Raw genomic sequence first — 19,775 nt, 5'->3', positions numbered from 1 at the left:
AATGGAACTTTATATGACAAATATGTGGTGCTTGTGGAATTTTTAACAAGGACCCTACAAAACTTTACAGTACTCATGCTGCCACACTTCTGATGGCTAGGTGTGCAGTTCCTGCTTTAAATGCATTCGCTTTTAAGATTAAGAAATCTAAGTGATAATAGGCCAGAAATGTTTGAACTTGCTTATGAACCTAAATCACTGAGGCCATCTCTCCTGCATGAAGTCCAGGTGCTGGTTTTCCAGTGTGTGCGTCTGATGGCCCAAAGCTGACTCAGAGCTGTACCATCAATGGCTGCAGTATGGAACAGGTGTGGGTGTGTCCTCATCTCCCAGAGGAGTCCAAATCGTCATCAAACAGCCCTACAGACACAAAAATGTGAAAATATAAACAACCAGACTATCAGCAGTGATTTAAGTACTTTAAGACCTCTGTGAAAATCATTTACAGTATATATCACAGAATTTAAGGCCTTTATGATCACAGAGCATACAGAGAAAAGTACTAAACTGAATCAATTTCAGCTTTCGCTTCTCATGACGTATATTGTATTAATAATTAAATTTCATTATCTGTATCTTTACCACACATTTACCACACAGGTGTAGATACTGTAGGTTCAGTGAATGCTTAGATTGCACTGATTAGAATATACTGGACATTCAAAGCTAAGATTCAGCGCACTGTGTTACAGGCTGGGGTTTGATGACTTCATCATATATACAACCTTTGATCATCGTTTATGTCCAGTTGAGAATGAATCTGTGCACTCACATATTAAATGAGCTGAAATCAGTAGTGTGATCTCCAGTCTTTATATGCTGAATGAGAGAACTGAAAGCTGTTATTTTAATCAGCCTGTCTCAGTTGTTTTAACTCACAAGTATCACAAAGTAATGTGGTAACATCTGGACTGACGAGTTTACTGTCAGCATTTTAATCGCTAGTTTAAAGGCTGTAGGCTGCAGCCGTTGCTCTAACACTGTATAAATGTAACAGGCCTCAGTGCTGGTTCTAATAGTTTGAGCTGCTTCCAGCTTTATTTGTGAAGAGCACAGCAGCTTACAAAACACGTAGCTAGCTTGTACTGCTGCGACGTAAAACTTTCATAAGCTAAGATGACCTTAAAATAACGGGGCTACGTGCGGTGATGCTAGCGTTAGCCACGTTAGCACGTTACCTTCACAGGTGGTCAGACTTTGTAAACAGGCACTCAGCCAGAGGTTGGGCTCTCCGTTTCGCTGCAGGGTCCCTTCATTCTTCACATATCCTTGTCGAACCGAGTGTAAATCCCGAGGTGGAACGGCCTTTGTACAAGCACACAGGCTTCTTAGCAGGGCGAAGCTATGAGCTAGAAACATCCAGGCTGGTAGACAGCCTGTGTCTGACCAACCAATCAGAGAGCTCCTTACATCCCACGGTGTGGCTCATTTGAATAGCAGCAGGATTTTTAAAATGAAGTTGTTAATCCAAATGCTAATCCACATGTTAATCCCTGAGCGAACAGGAAAGGGAAATGGATTTTGAAATGCAGTTTATTAAAGTGCAATTCAAAAAAGGTTTTTGAAATGAAGTTTATTAAAGTGCAATTTGAAAAAGGTTTTTGAAATGAAGTTTATTAAAGTGCAATTCGAAAAAGGTTTTTGAAATGCAGTTTATTAAAGTGCAATTCGAAAAAGATTTTTGAAATGAAGTTTATTAAAGTGCAATTCGAAAAAGGTTTTTGAAATGCAGTTTATTAAAGTGCAATTCGAAAAAGATTTTTGAAATGAAGTTTATTAAAGTGCAATTCGAAAAAGATTTTTGAAATGAAGTTTATTAAAGTGCAATTCGAAAAAGGTTTTTGAAATGCAGTTTATTAAAGTGCAATTCGAAAAAGATTTTTGAAATGAAGTTTATTAAAGTGCAATTCAAAAAAGGTTTTTGAAATGAAGTTTATTAAAGTGCAATTCGAAAAAGATTTTTGAAATGAAGTTTATTAAAGTGCAATTCGAAAAAGGTTTTTGAAATGAAGTTTATTAAAGTGCAATTCGAAAATGTTTTTTGAAATGAAGACTTAAAAAGCATTTTAAAAATCAGTTTATTAAATTGGAATTCAAAAATGAATTTACAAATGCAGATTTTATTCTACAATTCATTAATTAAGCACAGGATTTTTTATTTCGATGCGCGTGGCTCTTGTGGTCCTCCATACTTTTGTGATATTTAATCGATCGGATTACATTTTTTATTTCTCTCCGATATCCGATCCAGTAATTTACGTCAGTATCGGACCGATACCGATACGTAATATCGGATCGGTCCATCTCTACTTTAAAGGTGACGGAGTGATTAGGATCCAGGGCCTTCAATAAACCCTCAAAAACTTTTCATTCCTCTGTGATGCTACGCAAACAAACGAGAGATGTAGTGGAGAGACTGGCCCTGTGTGAGACTGATGCAGACACCGTGAGCAGTATTGTGTACTGAACTAGGATTAAAAGAGGGCTGAGTAGAGAAGGCTTGTAATTATTACTGTACTGCCAGACCTGCCATGCTTCTGCTCCTAGCACACTGTTTAGCAAGTGCCCCAGGACACAGAGATTCCTCGATACAAGAAACACACGGATCACAGGCCCAGTGAGACACACTGTGGAAAATGATACTGCCAGCCATGAATAATTAATTCAATTGTGAATTTGCCGGCTTTTTAAAACCTTTGCCACTATCTTTTTATTCTAACCCTGCTCTACACATGCTGCGGATTAATGCAACTTCCAGTCCCTCCGTGTGTTCCCTGTCTGCTGTTATTACCCTGCCTCCCTCCTCTTGTTATAGAGCTCTCTCGTCCATGTTCTTCAGCTAGCTCTCTAAAGGTTGAAACAGCAAGATTTATACGCCGCCTTGCAATTTTAATTAGTGCAGTAAAAAGCCCCAGAGACATAGCATGCAAATTTTTTTTTTGGTCAACATTTCTAAGAATTCATTTCCCTTAATCAAAATGAAAAAAAGAAGATGTAATTCTTGTGCAGTGCAGTAATGAGGCAGAGCGATGATGTTGCTGATGCTCTTCCAAGTGAGTTTTGGAGAAGTTCTTTTATGAATGCACTCATATGCCACTCAATTAATGCGGCTTGAACTGTATACTGTAAAATACCTTTGAACTGGTTTCCATCTTGGTTGGCTTTTTTTCTGGGAATAGTAGCAGCTATTATTCTGGCCTCTATAACAGAGGCACTGCTGGGGTCACTTACTGCCGATGTAGATTTATTGCAACCATCAGTATTCCACCGCGTCTGCTGGCCTCTCAGTTACTCTCCACACTAATGGATTGTGTCGGCTCTTAGCTGAAACTGTTTATAAAAGTTCACTTAGAGTTGGGCAGCTTTACATTAATGGATAGCAAATGATTTCAGCGCAGTATCTATATTTGCCTGTATCTTTAATTCATAATAGCTACGAGGGTAAAATTGCACATAGGTTTTGAGTTAGAGTACCACGGCTGGACTGCCTTCATGTCATTTTAACGATTTACTTCCTGTAGCTTTCATACACCTGCTCACCCTTCACAGCCGACACTTCCTTTTGTTTTATGTGTCTACACCCGACTTGAAAAGTAGCTGCTTCACAGTCTTGGTGTTGCTTAAAATTATTATTGCACCTTCAAAACTTCACACCTGCAAGTAAAGTCAGGTTTCTTTTTTGAATTAGTAACGTTTCACTTAGAAAGCAGACGTGACAGGTGAGATTTACAAAGCAATTCTTGGTCATTTTTTTAATATAGCACTCGTCTGACCTCTGAGATTGTGTTTAACATGTGACATGTATATGATGTCATCATAAACAGAAACAGAATACAGTGTATGCCACAGGTCGGCATAACAAGGAGCATAAGATTAGACAACACCTGGGTTAGTAAAAATGTTGATACAGTTATCGATGTGAGTTGCAAAGACAGGTTGTTAAATGCTGAATTGAATGTCTGTAGACACTGCTTAGGACTGGAAAATGTGCTCTCTGTTTCAGTGCTTTATATTGTTCTACTGTCAGTCAGGAATGAATAGAAGAGCACCATGGTCTTTGTAGTACACATGCAACAATTACACAACAGAAGCTACAGAGGTTCTGCGTATTATGTCCCCCATAGTAACCAATCCCATCGCCTGTCGCTGACAGTCTGTGTGAATCTCAGTGAAGGTAGGATTTGAAAAGAATCTTGAAATCATTGTTTGAAAGTCGTGAAAACATGAGGGAGTCGATAAATTCTTACTGAAACTCAAAGTTAACTGTAGCCAGAGTGTTATTTATAAGCCCATTAGTTTTCCATTGTTTTGGCACAGCTAAAGTCGAGGGCTTTCAGACCTGACTTGCTGCAATCCAACAGATGTGCTTTCTATTAGCTTTCACTGCAAAAAGAATAGTTTCCTTGCACTCTGTGCGTGCAATAGAACCTTTCTGCTCAGAAGGAGGCTTTATTAAGACTTACACAATTGTCACTGTGCCCATCTGTGCTGCCCTTATTGTCTCTTTTTAGCTGAAAGCAAAGTGCTCTCGCAGTCTTTTGGGCAATCCCAGGAGGAGATCAGTGAGGATGAAAGACAACGAAGGTCAGGAATGTTTATTTCCAAAGTCTTTTTAGACTCAGGCTCCAACCAGTCTTTAGGAACACAGCGAGAGATGATATTTTATCTTAGCCTTGTCAAAACAGAATCAGTAGTTTGCCCAAAACACTCAAGTAGTGTGCTTGAGGGACTCAGCATGGATGGTATTTGTGTGAAAGATGAATTTTGACCACTTATTCATGTGATCTCCTGCTTATGTTTGCTATCTAAAATCTTCAGAAGAGCATTAATAGTAAATGATTGGACTGTGACTGCAGAGCTTCAGTGAAACATTATAAAGCTACAGTGTGTTTCGTTCAAGGTCTGATATGCCACACTGGCTGCGCTTTGGCTTAATACGCTGGCACACCAGTGTTCAACTATGTCACATTTAACCAGTCAAACGCAGCTAACTGCATGTAACGGTTTATCCTTTGGTTTCCTTCTGCCACGTTTTGGTGGCTAACTCTGGGTTACCCTCAAAGCGTGCCTGTGATCTCTCAGCTGTAGAAGAAGGCTAAATGGAGAATGGGAACTTTCCTGCTGTTTGAGTGAAACCTCTCTGTTTGTCCAAAGGTATTAGTATTAGTATATTAGTCTAATTCTTTTGTCTTAGGTGCGACATAAAAGCTTTTTATATTTCTTGATCCTGAAAAATGTTTTCAAATGAGAAATGTGTGATATTAAAAAGATATGACACGGTTTTCAATCATGTGTTATGCTGTTATTCTTATATAAGATGAGCAGTTATGTGTGTAAAATGTGGTTTGTGCATAACTGTTGCAGCTTAGCACTGCTCGGGTTCGCTTCAGTGAAGTATGTAATGGCCTACAGTCAGCACAAGCGTAATGTATGGGATCTGATCTTTACTGTGCATCCTCATTTAGTAGCTACTGAGGCAGAGGGGGGGTAAGGGTGTGAAAGAACGCCGCACAGAGAGTCAACAACTAAACAAGAAGTGAAACATTTCTTAAAAACAAGGAAAAAATGGCTCACTTAAGTAAGCTAACTATACCACCTACTTCCCTGTGGAGTAACCCTGCATTATATCCCAATAGCAGCTAAAATAATCCCCCCCTTACGTGCTTCAAAAAGCACTTTCAGCACTGCCTTTAGTCTAATCCCTGGCTTTTCCAGGCACTGCAAGAGTTTCATCAAGCACAAAGAACTAAAACGACTCATTTCCTGATGGCCTTGCCTGGCTGAAGGAGGTATTGCACTTAATAAGCCTCCATCTTTTTTCACTATCCATCTTTTGTCCTGTAAATCCTCACAGCACTAGCAGAAATTCCTTGGTGATATGGCACTGTGTCCCAAGGTGGGCCCACAGCAGTGTCACAGCACACAGTGGCACATAAAGCATTAAGAGCCATTGAGTAGTGCTCCCCAGAGGCAGATAACAGTCAGAACACTGGGCGATAATGCTTGAATGTTGCTGATGCCGGTCGATTGAAATGGACCCATTATGCAGCCTCTGTTATTTGATATAGCAAGCATCCTGCTATTTCTGCTTCAAGTGCTTGACAAGTTCTGCTTCCATTACATTGCTTCATGAGTTCTTTGAAAATTTACATTATCTGGTGTTTTTTGCGTATGTTCTCCCCTTGTGCTTCTTATGGCTTTGCAGGCTCAAGATAAAGATTTTCAAAAACCGCAAAGGTTAATTTTCTGGATTACTTCATGCAATTCATTTCTCAAAATTGTGTGCCCACTCTCTCATGTGCATTTTTCCTAGAATGTCACGACTGTGGCTACTTGCTGAACGTAAATATTTCCTAGCATAATGTATTTTTCGGACATGTTTTGGCCTTTTTCTGTCTGCTAAACCTACTCAGAATGTCCTCCATTTAAACTACCATCCCCGCAGAACGTTCCTTTCATCTTTGCAGCGCAATTTTACTGAGCCACAGCATTGATATACAATGTACTGAGAGTGAGAGAAAGAGAGGGAGCCAAAAAAGGTCAGCTCCTCTCACTGACTGCACAAGTCAGTGTTGTGCTTCAGTTAAGAAAAGGAAGTGAAGTGAGCACAAAGTTTTCTCTTCACAGTTTTCTCAGCTGCGCCTTGTTCATTTAGATTGGATATCAGAAGCTGCAGAAGATATTTCCTTCTTACATAGTAAAAAGGTTCTCATTTTCCCTACTACCCTGCGTCACAAAGTGACAATACAAATGGTTGCTTCATGGATAGGAAATATATATTTTATACCGTATGTTCATCTCTAGAAAATGCTGTTCAGGCATTTTCCACTACTGCTTTACATTCCTAGTTTTGCAAAGAGAATATTTATGTGAGTCCAGTCAGCAAGCATGCAGTGTTGTGGTTGCTGGCCCCAAGGTATCTGCACTGGATTAATAAGTAGTATGATTCCTTTTTAAAAACACTAGTAGACACAGAGAGAGCCACTGTTTTCTCTCAGGACTTCCTGAATATATCAAGGGATTTGATCCACAGTCTTGCTGATTCCATTTCTTTTGGGTTTTGGACGGGCATTTTTCTTCGCATTGGTTGTTAAAAACACAATAAAATCACATTTCTCAATATGTTAGGATTCTCATACCATAGGCATCCTCATGACTTAAGTTGATGCAGAGAGCTATTCTTTAACACTGTTTTTAACCACTGGAGGCAGTGTTGCCAATCAATGAGCACAGTCCTTTAAGCGTCTTCATTTCTCGGGTATTAAAGGTGCTAAATAAAGTGCGAAACACAACACTACTTATGTTTTCACAAGATTTACTATTATGTGATATAGAGGGTATTACTCAGGCAGATACCGTCACATAAATCTATAGAGTCTATAGGGAATGGGGAAAATAATGATAAAAGAAGTTTCCATTTGTGGTCCACTTTTTTTTGATCCAGGTAGTTTATTAAAATTATTTTTCCAACAGTTAAACACATAAGCATATACCGATAAATGTACAACATTGCTCCCACCTCTCAATAACAGATCTCAAGTGAAAAATAAAATAGTGATATATATACTCAGAGTATACACAAAACTATAGGCATGTAAGACAATGGGCCACTGGGCTATATACATTCAACATAACAGAATCATGATTCCATATCACAGGATGACATTTTGTCAATGTAACTAATGACTGGTTGCCAGGAAGGATGAAATTTTTCAGCACACCCTCTGATGGTGGACTTAATCTTCCTTAGATGAACATCACGTCTCTAATCCACAGGCCAAATGTTGGGGGCCGAGGGTCCTTCCACTTGGTGAGAATAACTCTTCTGGCCAGCAGAGAGGTGATAGAGCAAGTTTATTCAGGGATGATTCAGAGGGAAACACACCAAACATTTAAATCAGAGGGGTTGGGTCGATCGTTTGTCCTGTTATTTTGGAGTTAGTCTCAAAGGTTGAGCTCCATCCACGTAACTTGTGTAAAACATGTAAAACACGTGCAGCAGAGTGGGATGAGCTGTCTTACCCAGGCCGCATGTGGGGTCCAAATCAGTGGAGATGATGTACAACCTTAAAATGTATAACAGATCGTCTAAGAGACACTGATGAGTTGGAGATATTCATTGAAACCTGTAGCCAAGTTGTCTCTGGTATTGTTTCTCCTAGTTCCCCTTCCCATCTATGCTTAAGGCCCTCTAAGCTAGTCAGCTTGTGGTCATTAAACACTGTATACATTTTACCAATTACCAATCGTTTTCGAGTCCATTTTGTTTTTAATTATCAGGTCCAGCAGAGAAGTGGAAGGGTGCATAGGGAAACACTCAGAATTAGATGAGACAAAACATCTAATTTGAAAATATCTAAAAAACTGAAATCAACGTAAACTTTTTGAGACAGCGCTTCAAAAGGAACAAACCTCTTATCTTTATACAAATTGTTGAAAGACCGCATCCCACACTCCAGCCAGCCGTGAAATGCTTCGTCCATAACCGAGGGTGTAAACAGGTGGTTTTTCCTTATTGGAGCACCAAGTCACAACTCAGTAAGATTAAAGGCTTTTCTGAATGAATAACAACACGGTTGTGTGTATACGATGGTTTTTAAGTGGTCCACTTTTTGCCCCAATTCTAGTGTTGAGTCGTTTTGAGCAAGTTCTGGTTGTGTTAAGCATTATGCATGGAGAGCAAATGAGGAAACTAGTCTGACGAAGTCTGGAAACCGTTGGGTTTGTTTGGAATAATTTAGTTTTAATTTAGCTTTTTTAGCCCAAATTCTCTGGCACCCCAAAACTAGTGAATGTGTTCCCAGATTGATAGGAATATTGATAAGCATTTACTGCTGCATAACTTTATTTAAAAAGTACAACAGTTAGAAGACTTTTTAGTGTGTTGCCACTGAGCATCATGTATGGCTTTTAGTTTGCTTGAGTTTAGGTCCTTGTGGAATGAATGCTGTTGTTGTCTGGTTATTGATGTCTTTTTGAATGAGTTGAGTGATAGGAGGGACTAGACTGAGGTTATTAGATGCCTGGCCTTAGATTCTAAAACTCTGAGTCATGTGCTTGATACACTGTTATATTTGTGACTAATCTCTTTTTCATTACCAGTTTCATACGACGCAGAGATACATTTCTTGTTAAACTAGTGAATTTATTAATTGTGTGTAACAGCTTTCTCTTTTGTGTTTGATCTGTTTGATTTGTGTCTGATTTGCTATGAAGATTACTGAGAAGAGTTAGAGTTGAGGTTTGAGATAATTAAAGACACGTAAAAAGCTTTGAAGTTTGAAGATGGATTGGGAATTTTTGACTTCAGACACAATTTTGCATTTGGCCATAAACAAAAATACACATGCTAACCGCAGCGAACCATGAAAATTCAGAAACAGCTTGTCATGGTCTTGGTCTTGGGTTCGCTGCTTCTGACTTTACTGTGCGGAGAGAAGATTACAAAGAAAAAAGTCATTTCTCCTTTGAACTCTACAATAATTATAACACCTCAGCCGCAAATAAAACCTTTAATGTGTAGCAGTGATGTGTTGTGACTTTTGTAATAAAGCAAGCAGAGAGAAATACAAATAAACAAAATAAAATAAAGTCTTCCATCACTTTTTATTAAGAAAGTGGACCACATTTAAAAAGTGCATGATTTTCTGATGCCTGCCTTGCATCTTTCTGTGTTCCTTCCTGGCAGAGGAATTATAAAATATTATTACTTCAATAGATATCATCAAAATATGTATCATTAGCTGACAATGAGTGCTGGAGGATTTTTTAAATCACAGAATCCTTTACTAAAAATAGCAATAGAAAACTGTGAAAACTCGCTAACATAGAATTATGTTATGCACGCCCCCCCCCCCCCCCTCAAAAAACCCCCAAAACAAAACAAAAAAGACAAAAAAAAAACCAAACACACGAGTTTGAAATTGAAACTGTTAAAGAGAGTCCCAGAAATACTGTAATGCAATTAGATATTAAAGTGCTGATTTAGAGCTTAGAAAATACTTGAATTCCCTCAACACCCTCTCTGGGTGCTCTGCCGGTAATTGCTGGTTCCCTTGCTTGATTGGAAATGCTTCAGTTGTTGCGGGATTCACCTTACTGGGCTCTGTGTTTGAATTAACCGTTACTCCTGCTGCTCCCTGACCCCTGTGTTATGTAAGTTTCTGCCCACGGAAAAGTGCTGGTATATTCAGTGCAGACTTTTCAAAATTATAAGATGTAACATAAAGGTAGGACTGTGTAGCAGTTATGCCTATGCCTTTATTCTTATTAATGCTGCATCATGAAAGCTCTGTTTAGCAAGTTTAAAACAATCTGTTGCACTCATACTGCCTCTGGTGACTCTTTAGTGCTCACACTTTGGAAATGCTCTCTCAGCATTACTGGAATAATTATTTTATGGCTGAGGGAGGGATATGTTGCAGCCGAGTCATCATCCAGTGTAAGAGGGAGGGAATAAATCAGCAGTAGTTGGAATGACCTGACAGATTGAAATGATTTTAATCTTTATTCTTATTTATTTCGCTCTGTCTTTTTTTTATATCACAGGTCAGGAGTGGCCATGCCATTTGGCTGTTTAACAATCGGGGAAAAGAAGGATTACCACAGTCCTTCAGACGTGACAGATAAATATGACCTGGGTCAGATCGTTAAATCGTAAGTATCTCGGAAGGTTTTTGCTTTTGAACTTGAATTATGCTTAATTCCATTTTGTTGTTTAAGAAAAACTGAAGTGCTGTGAAAATCTTTTCAGGGAAGAGTTCTGTGAGATATTCAGGGCCAAGGACAGAACTACAATGAAGATGTACACATGTAAAAAATTCCTGAAAAAGGATGGGAGGAAAGTCCGTAAGGCTGCAAAAAACGAGATTGCCATATTGAAGATGTGAGTTTTTCATCTGATTCATCTTGCTGTGTGACTCTTGCTTTATATGTAATTTTACTGAAAATGATTTCACAGAAAACATCTTTTTGTGAAGAAGAAGAAACAGTTCAGTGCTCTTTAAGAAAGCAGAAAAGTGAACTTCATTCTGCTGAGTGATCATATGCAGTCACTTATTAAAGCCTTTATTATCAGAGATTTTCCTTCAGCTTCTCTTTGATGATCTGACTTTCTGGTAAAGCTCACATTAATTTAACCTGAGCCTTATCAAACAATTTGTTGCTGTCAGCAAGCAAAGCAGTAGAGTGAGATTACCATAAAAGTGTTTTTTTTTTTTACAAGGAGCCTTTGAAAACGCCGATTATTCCATTCAAAATTAGACTTTAATAACAGGGATGTGCACTGCATCCACATTTCATGTTGTAGTCATCAATGAAGGGGGTTGAGCAGTAAGACGACAGTGTCAAAGCCTGTGAATAATCGCTGGCAAAACATCAAATTACATTTTGAAGAGACAAATTCGGGCTGACATTACAAAAGAAAAGAATGAAAATGGGAAAAAAAAGATTACTCTTTCAAGTTACCTTCTTCCATTTGTTTTGTTGTTACTCAAGATAACGTTCAGTTGTATGTTCTGTCAGTTTAGCTTCTTCTTGTTTAGTTTCATGTTTTGGTGCCCCTGTAAATATCCTGGATTTGAGATTTAAATCTCAGTTTAACGCAGCCGTAGTTTAACACGGGCAAAGTAACAGATCTAGTAGTAGATCTAGTACACATCTAATTGGTTTGGTATGGAAACATTAAAGAGGTATTAATGATCAAAGAACTGACCTCACAGGCCATTGTTCATTCTGTGGTGCTAGTTTCAGGTACTGTTTATAAGGTTGGACTTGGACGAGTGATGAAATGTTTCTCCCACTGAAAAAGCTAAATCCAGTTAAACAGAATTCTCTTTTTCTCTTACTTGGATGATTGAGTTTGCATCAAGACATTGGGTATAGCTACCTAGATTTGCATGATCCAATATCATTTTTAAATATTATATACTATTTTTTGCCACTGAATTGTAGCCTTAAAATTCCTTACCAGAAATGCTAAACAGCATACACCTTAGTATCTACTGGAAATATTTTTGTATCATACTGTAAAACATAAACTGTCACTATGAAGCTGGACATTGTTCATTTGGGAGTGTTTGAGGATTGACTCACTTTTGGAACCAACCTCAGGTAGCCCTTCCAGGAAGTGCAGTTTTTAGGCATCATTGATTATTTTAAAACTAAACGAAATATTCCGGTCCTAAACAACAACAGAAAAAATAGTGTTTATCTGCTTTCATAAGTTGTTACAGTAGCTAATAGCTGGTCTGTAATATGCTGGACTGCATCTACTTTCTGCCATTTATTTCATGGCAGGTTTGAACAAGAACATTTATATAACACATAATGAGTATGTGCTCTTTAAAGATTCTCCAGTACTTCACAGCTCGTGTCTGGATTCTGATTCAGACATGTAAATTATGGTTACGAAACACAACACCTGTGATGCACGATGAAAATCATTCATAAATGTCCCAAATCTCAATTTTCCATTCACAAAATTTACTTTGTGCTTGGAGTGATTGAATAGGGAAGCAATTAAAGACAGAGCTTTTTAGCAGACTTCCACAGTCAGCACTGTGGAAAAATGATCATGAAAATAACCAGTAGGCTCGTGAATGTCCTTCAGAGTTTCTTGCATGTTGCTGTGGTTGTTGAAGGCATAGTCAATGCTCATGATATAAATGTTTGAGATATATGCCCATATGGATACATCAGATTACACAAATCTGCGTATCTATGGGAATTTAAATATGTCTTGCAGTTTTTGTCTTTTCCTTTCTAATTGTTCCCTCTCTCAGATTTCAGAATGCATGTTGTTTATGTGCATTAAAATTAAAAGGTATTTACATTAGCCTTCTAAAAGAATGAATGACTCAGATCTTATCTGATATTTGACTTGATTCTCTTCTTATGTTTTTTGACACATCTTTCCAGGGTAAAGCATCCCAATATTCTCCAACTGGTGGATGTCTTTGAGACCAAAAAAGAGTACTTCCTCTTCCTTGAACTGTGAGTTCCGATGTCTGATGAGCCAAGGGAAAAGGGAAAAGCTTTCTGCTTGTCTTGACTGTAACTTAAACTTGAAATGTATCTGTTTACATTGTTGATACTTGTGGTGAATGAGCCCAAGGTCCTGTAGATACAAGAACAGCTCGGACTTCCAGTCACTTGGCATTCATTGTGAAATTAGCTGTTCCATGATTTTGTAATCTTATGTACTGTTTTCCATGGAATTCCAGAACATGGGATTCTTTTTTTGTGATTTAAAAAGCTTTTGGTTATACGGAAATCTTTTATGCAATCTTGTTAAATAATAATCAAATTAGGATGCCTTTATTTCAGTTTAAATTACAGATGTATTTTTTTTTCTTTTTCCTAAACTGTTAATAGTAGAGAGCAAAGGAAGAAAAAGAATAGGCCAAGACAGAAAAGTTTTTAGTAAATCTTAAATTTAAACTGTTCGTTAAAGCTTTTACTACTGAAATGAAATTGCATTCCTAATTTCCAACAACTTCCACAGTGCAACAGGCAGAGAGGTGTTTGACTGGATCCTGGATCAAGGCTACTATTCAGAGCGGGACACCAGCAATGTGGTACGCCAAGTGTTGGAGGCGGTTGCCTACCTCCACTCACTCCACATTGTTCACAGAAATCTCAAGGTAATATGCTTCAGGATATCAAGTCGCATCATCAAATCAGAAGTATTCAAAACAACATGACTGTACTGGAGTTCATTAAATGAGACAAGAATATACAAAGAATATAATTTTTAAACACATCTAAATGTCCTCAGTTAATCAATTAAAAGCTGTTTTCATCACATTGAAATAAAGAGTACGATGTAAAAAGGTTTCCAGCAACTTTCAGTCCAGTTTTACTAAATGGCTAAATGACTTTTCCCTGAAAAACCAAATCGAAAGACATTTCTGCACCGTTATCAGTTTTCTCAACAACAAACCTCAGCTTAGAGAAAAGATGTGCAATCCAAAACATCTGCTTCTTGGAATTAATTTCCCTTTCTGCCAGGCTACCTGCCTACTGTGCATAGTCGAAAATTGTTCCACCCTCTGACAGCTGCCTCCTGCAGCGGGATGTTGCACACACCACTTCTTAAAAATGACGTATTTAATCTCATTACACTGAAAAATGATGAGTTTCAGGTTTGTTTTCTTAAGAGAGCATCTCATGGGTTATGTATGTCCTTCACAGCATAGAAAGCAGAGAGCAGGCACAAACATCTAGTATTATTTTCCCACCAATGCTATGTTTGACTAGTTTTCAAATTCACATAGGCCACCTCCATGTGATGCTGGTACAAATGTGTTCATTTGTAGATAACACTAAGGAAACAAGGCTTTCAGGATCAATAACGCCTTTTTATTTTATTGTTTTTCTGTAATGTTGCTTTTTGGTCGTCTTTTATTGTTATTAAAGCTTTTGTTGTCTTTATTCTTTTATTTGAATTTTTTGTTTGTTTGTTTTAATTTCACTTTTAAGCATTGCAACTTTTTCTTCTTCATCTTAACTCACTAGTTTAATTGTGTTGTCTTACTTATCATAAATCTCAGACCATATGAGATAATGTGTAGTCTTTGTAACCTCTTGTTGATAAAGTTAGCATTTTTCTACAAGATAGCATCATTGCACCATGATAGCAAGATAGCAGCACCTTAATTTCTCACCAAATACCTCCAAAAACAATGATTATAGGCTTCATAAAACTAAGACACTACAATATAGTAACCATGGCAAACATTAGCCAGTGTTATCATTATGAGCAGTGAGAGGGATAGCATTAGCATGTAGCTAAAAACCACTGTCTTGCAACTTATTAGTATGCAAATTTGAGACAATTAGAGAACGGTAGGTGTTGTATGATTTTGGACTTTTAAATGTGTGTCAGTGACAAATGCTGTGAAAACTGTTGAAATTCCACTTCGTAATACATAATTAAACATTTACATCATTCAAGTCTTCTCTTTATTTTTGTTTTGAAACCCACTGGAAATTTAAACTCGCTTTTTTTAATGCCTTAAATATGAATATTACATCAGCTGCAAAACGTCACTTTTCACAGTTGGAGAACCTGGTTTACTACAACCGCCTGAAGAACTCAAAAATAGTCATCAGTGACTTCCATCTTGCCAAGCTGGAGAACGGACTAATCAAAGAGCCCTGTGGGACGCCAGAGTATCTGGGTGAGAATATTAAATTTCACAACATGCAAATGAGGCAGTGCTTGTTCTGGTTTACAGACGTGTAGAAATTTAGTGAATGTCTTTTTTTTCTGGTGCAGCTCCAGAGGTAGTTGGCAGACAGCGATACGGCAGACCTGTGGACTGCTGGGCAACAGGCGTCATCACGTATATTTTGTAAGTTATGTTTATGAGACTTAAAGGCTTATTCACAGTCACATGTGGAAATTTGATTGATCTGTAATGCTCTGTTACAGCATAAGCTTGTTTAAATATGGGATGAAGGCTTTTTTTGGACTCCACACATTCACTCCTTTTTCACTCTATCCTACATCAGGCTGTCAGGCAACCCACCTTTCTACGACGAAACTGATGATGATGATTATGAAAACCATGACAAGAACTTGTTCAGAAAGATCCTAGCAGGAGATTATGAGTTTGACTCTCCGTACTGGGATGAAATCTCTGATTCAGGTACTTTTAGGATAAAGATAACATTGTGAAGCGACACACTGACAGCTTGCTCGGTAAACATTTCAGATTTGGAGAGTTTTCTCCTCTTCTTTCCGCTAGAGTGTTCAAACATATGTCATATTTATGTTCTCGTCTGTCGGGGGAATATACCTGTTCTTTGTTGAGTTTCTTCTGTACGATATTTTTCTTTGACAGCAAAGAGTTTGGTTGCTCGTTTGATGGAGGTGGATCAAGACCAGAGACTGACAGCCCAGGAGGCTATAAACCATGAATGGTAGGCAACGGAGCTTTGATAAATTGTGCATTTAAATTAGAGGACTCCGATCCGACCATATTAATTTGACCTGAAAGGCTTCTCAGAAGTTCATTTTGTTTTTTGGTAGAATCATGCAAAGAAACAGTTAACATTTCCAGGATTGTTACTGTCCTGAGCATTAATTGCACTTTCTCAGTGCAGTCTCTGACAGTCAAATTCTGCACAGGTGACAGCGACACATCAAGCAAAAATATTTATTATAAATGTTTTTTAAGCATATAGATGTTCACTATAGGTGCAACAATATTTGTGCAAAGTTTGATTCAGATTAGCCCACCCATTAGGGAGCAGATAGGGTACAGACAGATATATATACTACGATCATTATAGTAGGATTATTAGCAGTTAGCCAATTATTATTGGCTGCGTCTGAGACAAAGATCAGGCACAAACAGTCTTAAAACTTGGTTCCCTGAAAATACATTGATTAACATTCTTCTGAATCCCATTTGCATGTCTAAATGTGCTTTAATTGGAGTTACCTGTAACATTTCTCTATAAATATAATCTCATGTTATCAACTTGATTTCATTACCTGTATACAGCATTTTTTTTAGCTTCCCAGTTACCACTGCTTATTTATATTTCACACGTCTAACCTATGAACACAAATAGACTGTCAATGCCAAACTCCTGAAGAAAAATAGCCAAGATAAAAATGATCCTTAAAGGTTAGTTTGTCCTTAGAAGAGTTTGCCAATCGATAAAACAAACAGCAAATTGAGTTATACTGTGTGTAGCAGCCCGTGGCACACGAAGGTATGGATAATGTGAATCTCTGTTGTGAAGTTGTATTTCTCCTGTTTTGTGCAACAGGATCTCTGGTGGTGCAGCCTCAGATAAAAACATCAAGGAAAACGTCTGCGCACAAATAGAAAAGAACTTTGCCAGAGCTAAATGGAAGGTGAGCCCTTTTGTTCTCTCTTTCCGGAAGCTTTTTTTTTCTTTTTCAAAAAGTTCGACAATAGTTCTACTGTCTTTGAACAAGTATATACAGCAGCAGGGTACAGTGTTGTGTAACTGTGAGTTACATTTTTTAGGGGAGTTATAGCACCAATTTGAGTTCAGTTTGATCTTAATTCTCCCACAGAAAGCTGTTCGGGTCACCACCATCATGAAGAGACTGAGAGCACCTGAGCACAGTGACGCAAAGCCGGCGAACCCTGCAGCCGGGGCCCCAGCAGACTCCACAGCTCCCCAGGCTGCTGCCGACCCTCCTGCTCCTTCATCTGCCACAGCACCTGAGGGTTCAACCGCTCCGGTCACACAGCTCCCCGCCGGAGCGGAGAAAAGTCAACCGGCACCAGAGGCCTCGGCCGGGGTGGCGCCCTCAGCCGAAGACCAACGGCAGCCCAGCCCGGCTCCACATGGGGACGAGCCCACATCGCGTTGCAACGGTGAAGCTTCAGCTGCCCTTCACACACCTGCTGAAGCTGGTGATGAGCAGGGTTAAAAGCCAACCTCCCACCCCCGCCCCCTGTTTGACTTCTGCAGTCCCCACCAACTCCTGCACACTGTACATTAGCTGCTAGCATGGTGACACTGACTCTGCTTCTCTTTCACTTGCAGCATTAGTATCATCTCATGGAAGCTGTGTGCTACCTTTCCTGAGCCTGACTGCTACGTTGCCTTGGCTTTTTCTGTTTTTTTTTTTACCCATGTACGGTGCTTTTTTCCCCTGACCTCCCCCAGTGTGCATCAGATTATATAAACACTAACTTCAAAATCTTTAGTGTTAGGGCTGAAACAATTTGCTGTCAAGCTGTGGCTTGCAGCTAACCTTTTCTTTCCATTTCTTCTCATAGTGATAAGAGAATAATGGAAGACATAATTGTGCTGAAAACAGCTTTGATTCCTCTTTAATGAGCCGACTTGGGAAACTTCTCCCTGCAGTTATCCTTGCAATTCCAGTATTTGTTTGTAGAATCGGTAGAAAAGTTTTGCTTCTTAATATTCGCACCTGAATAAGATCATGAGCACTTCTCTCACTTGACACATATGGCTATCTTTACCGTTTGTTGTATTCTCCACTTACCAGTTAATGGGCTTTTAATCAGCGACTGGGAGTTTTTAAGCCAGTGTTGTGTTTAGAACGAGGCAGCTGCACACATAAGCACACACAGACACTATGTTTCTTTGCTAAGTTCCTGCTCAGGAAAGAACCTCATAGCTGTAAGTGTAAAGATTCTGTACATAGAGACCTTTGTAGAAGTAGCCAAAACAGCATGCTTTCTCACTTTTGCTGTTCATTTTACACCCACTTGGTGGATAAAGATGTGCTACAGCCAGCTTCGTCTTATCACAGGCCACAGCGTTGTCGTCTCTTGCCACAAGCCATGTGAAGGCTAATGTTCTTTTCAAAAGCATACTGTACATTACGCTATCAACTGCTGCTGTTCCTTTGGCGCCCCCGCTGTTAATGTGAAACAACCCCACCACTCTTTTCCTCCCATTTTTACATAGCAGTTCTATGCATCCAAATTTTTTTGTAGCTTTTCTTTTTTAGACGCCCTCGTGACATCCCGCCATCTTTGACTTGTTCAAAACATTTGCGTTCAGATACCGACTCAAAATACTTCATGCACTGTGGTGACTTTGCTGTAATTAGGGCACCATCACTTACTCTTTGTTGACCTGTATTGTACTGAGATGTGCAACCACATATTTACACTGTGTTTTTTTTTTTACTATTTCTATTATCTATTTATTTAAAACTTTGATCATGTACATGATCATTTTGCTTTTTTCTATGTTTCTTTTTATTTATTTGGCTCTTACTCTCTCTTTTTATTTCATAGATTTTTCAGCTTATACTTGATAAACAGTAATAACAATCTCATCTTTTCTTATCACTGATCCCCTTGAGTTTTAATAATGAGCTACAGAAGGAAACCTCTGTAATCACTCTAGTGGAGTTAGAGCAATATTTGACTGGCTGCAGAAACTGTGATTCCTGGTGTCCTTTCGATACAGTCCACATACCTGTAAGAAGAAGTCTGTAGTCCTTTCTCAGCTGTCAGGCCCATGAGGGCCACTGACCTACATAGACACTGACATATGGCTGCTGTCAAATTCATATGTGTCTCGATGGGTGGACTGTAAGTTCCCCTGAGCCCGAAACACGGGCCACATGAAGACAGTAGCCACTCTGCCAGTGCTATGACTTAATTCAAGTGTAGTATGTCATGGCTTATGCACAGCCAGCTTGTCTGATTTCCCCACTCTGTTGTCAAGAATATTTACTGTCCACACCTGTCAAATTATATAATAAAAATATATATTTCTCCATTTGAAACTAAATGGGAAGAAAAAAGAAAAGGTTTACTATAGAATCTCAAGTTCGACCTTTTTTTGTTACAGTCGTTTACTCATAAAAGTATCTCTTTGAATGTGTTTAAAGTAGATTAGTCGAAGCATCGTTCAGATTGCATCACCATCTTTCTTACATTGTTTAGGATGAATATTTCATCTTTAAGAAGATGCTTAGTCAGAAAGATATCAGATTTTTTTTAATGTGAATAGATTATTTCATGTAGTGTGTTCTCTTTGTTTAGATGGCAAATAAATACTGTTCATATACTGTTGCACAGTTTGAAGCAATGCTTTTTTCCAATACATACTCATAAACCCTGTATTTAATAACCCATGTCTGTTCATTTTGCCGAGCACTTCCAGGTGTATTCGTAGATGTGATGTTGCCAGGACCAGTGATCATCTGTAGGTCCTGTCCTGCATTTGTGAGCTCTGTACTGTACTCCTTGACTGAGTTGATGACTTTGATGGTAATAAAATTGGATTCATCTGTT

At 38.6% G+C, this 19,775-nt stretch overlaps 1 protein-coding gene across 1 annotated transcript in view; it reads left to right on the top strand.

The window, feature by feature from the left end:
* LOC102778568 (caM kinase-like vesicle-associated protein) overlaps positions 1-19,775 on the top strand; it is a 45,266-nt gene extending 25,491 nt beyond the window's left edge. The window contains exons 2-11 of the mRNA XM_006784725.2: positions 10,549-10,656; positions 10,754-10,885; positions 12,919-12,993; positions 13,505-13,643; positions 15,062-15,182; positions 15,281-15,356; positions 15,517-15,653; positions 15,849-15,927; positions 16,786-16,873; positions 17,060-19,775. Of these exons, the coding sequence (XP_006784788.2) occupies positions 10,562-10,656; positions 10,754-10,885; positions 12,919-12,993; positions 13,505-13,643; positions 15,062-15,182; positions 15,281-15,356; positions 15,517-15,653; positions 15,849-15,927; positions 16,786-16,873; positions 17,060-17,422 (1,305 nt within the window). The 5' untranslated portion in view covers positions 10,549-10,561 and the 3' untranslated portion in view covers positions 17,423-19,775. The remainder of the gene's footprint in view (positions 1-10,548; positions 10,657-10,753; positions 10,886-12,918; positions 12,994-13,504; positions 13,644-15,061; positions 15,183-15,280; positions 15,357-15,516; positions 15,654-15,848; positions 15,928-16,785; positions 16,874-17,059) is intronic.

This window comes from Neolamprologus brichardi, chromosome 5, assembly GCF_056152115.1.
Source record: "Neolamprologus brichardi isolate AB-2024 chromosome 5, ASM5615211v1, whole genome shotgun sequence".
Taxonomy (NCBI): domain Eukaryota; kingdom Metazoa; phylum Chordata; class Actinopteri; order Cichliformes; family Cichlidae; genus Neolamprologus; species Neolamprologus brichardi.
This window is presented reverse-complemented; position numbering and strand designations above follow the sequence as displayed.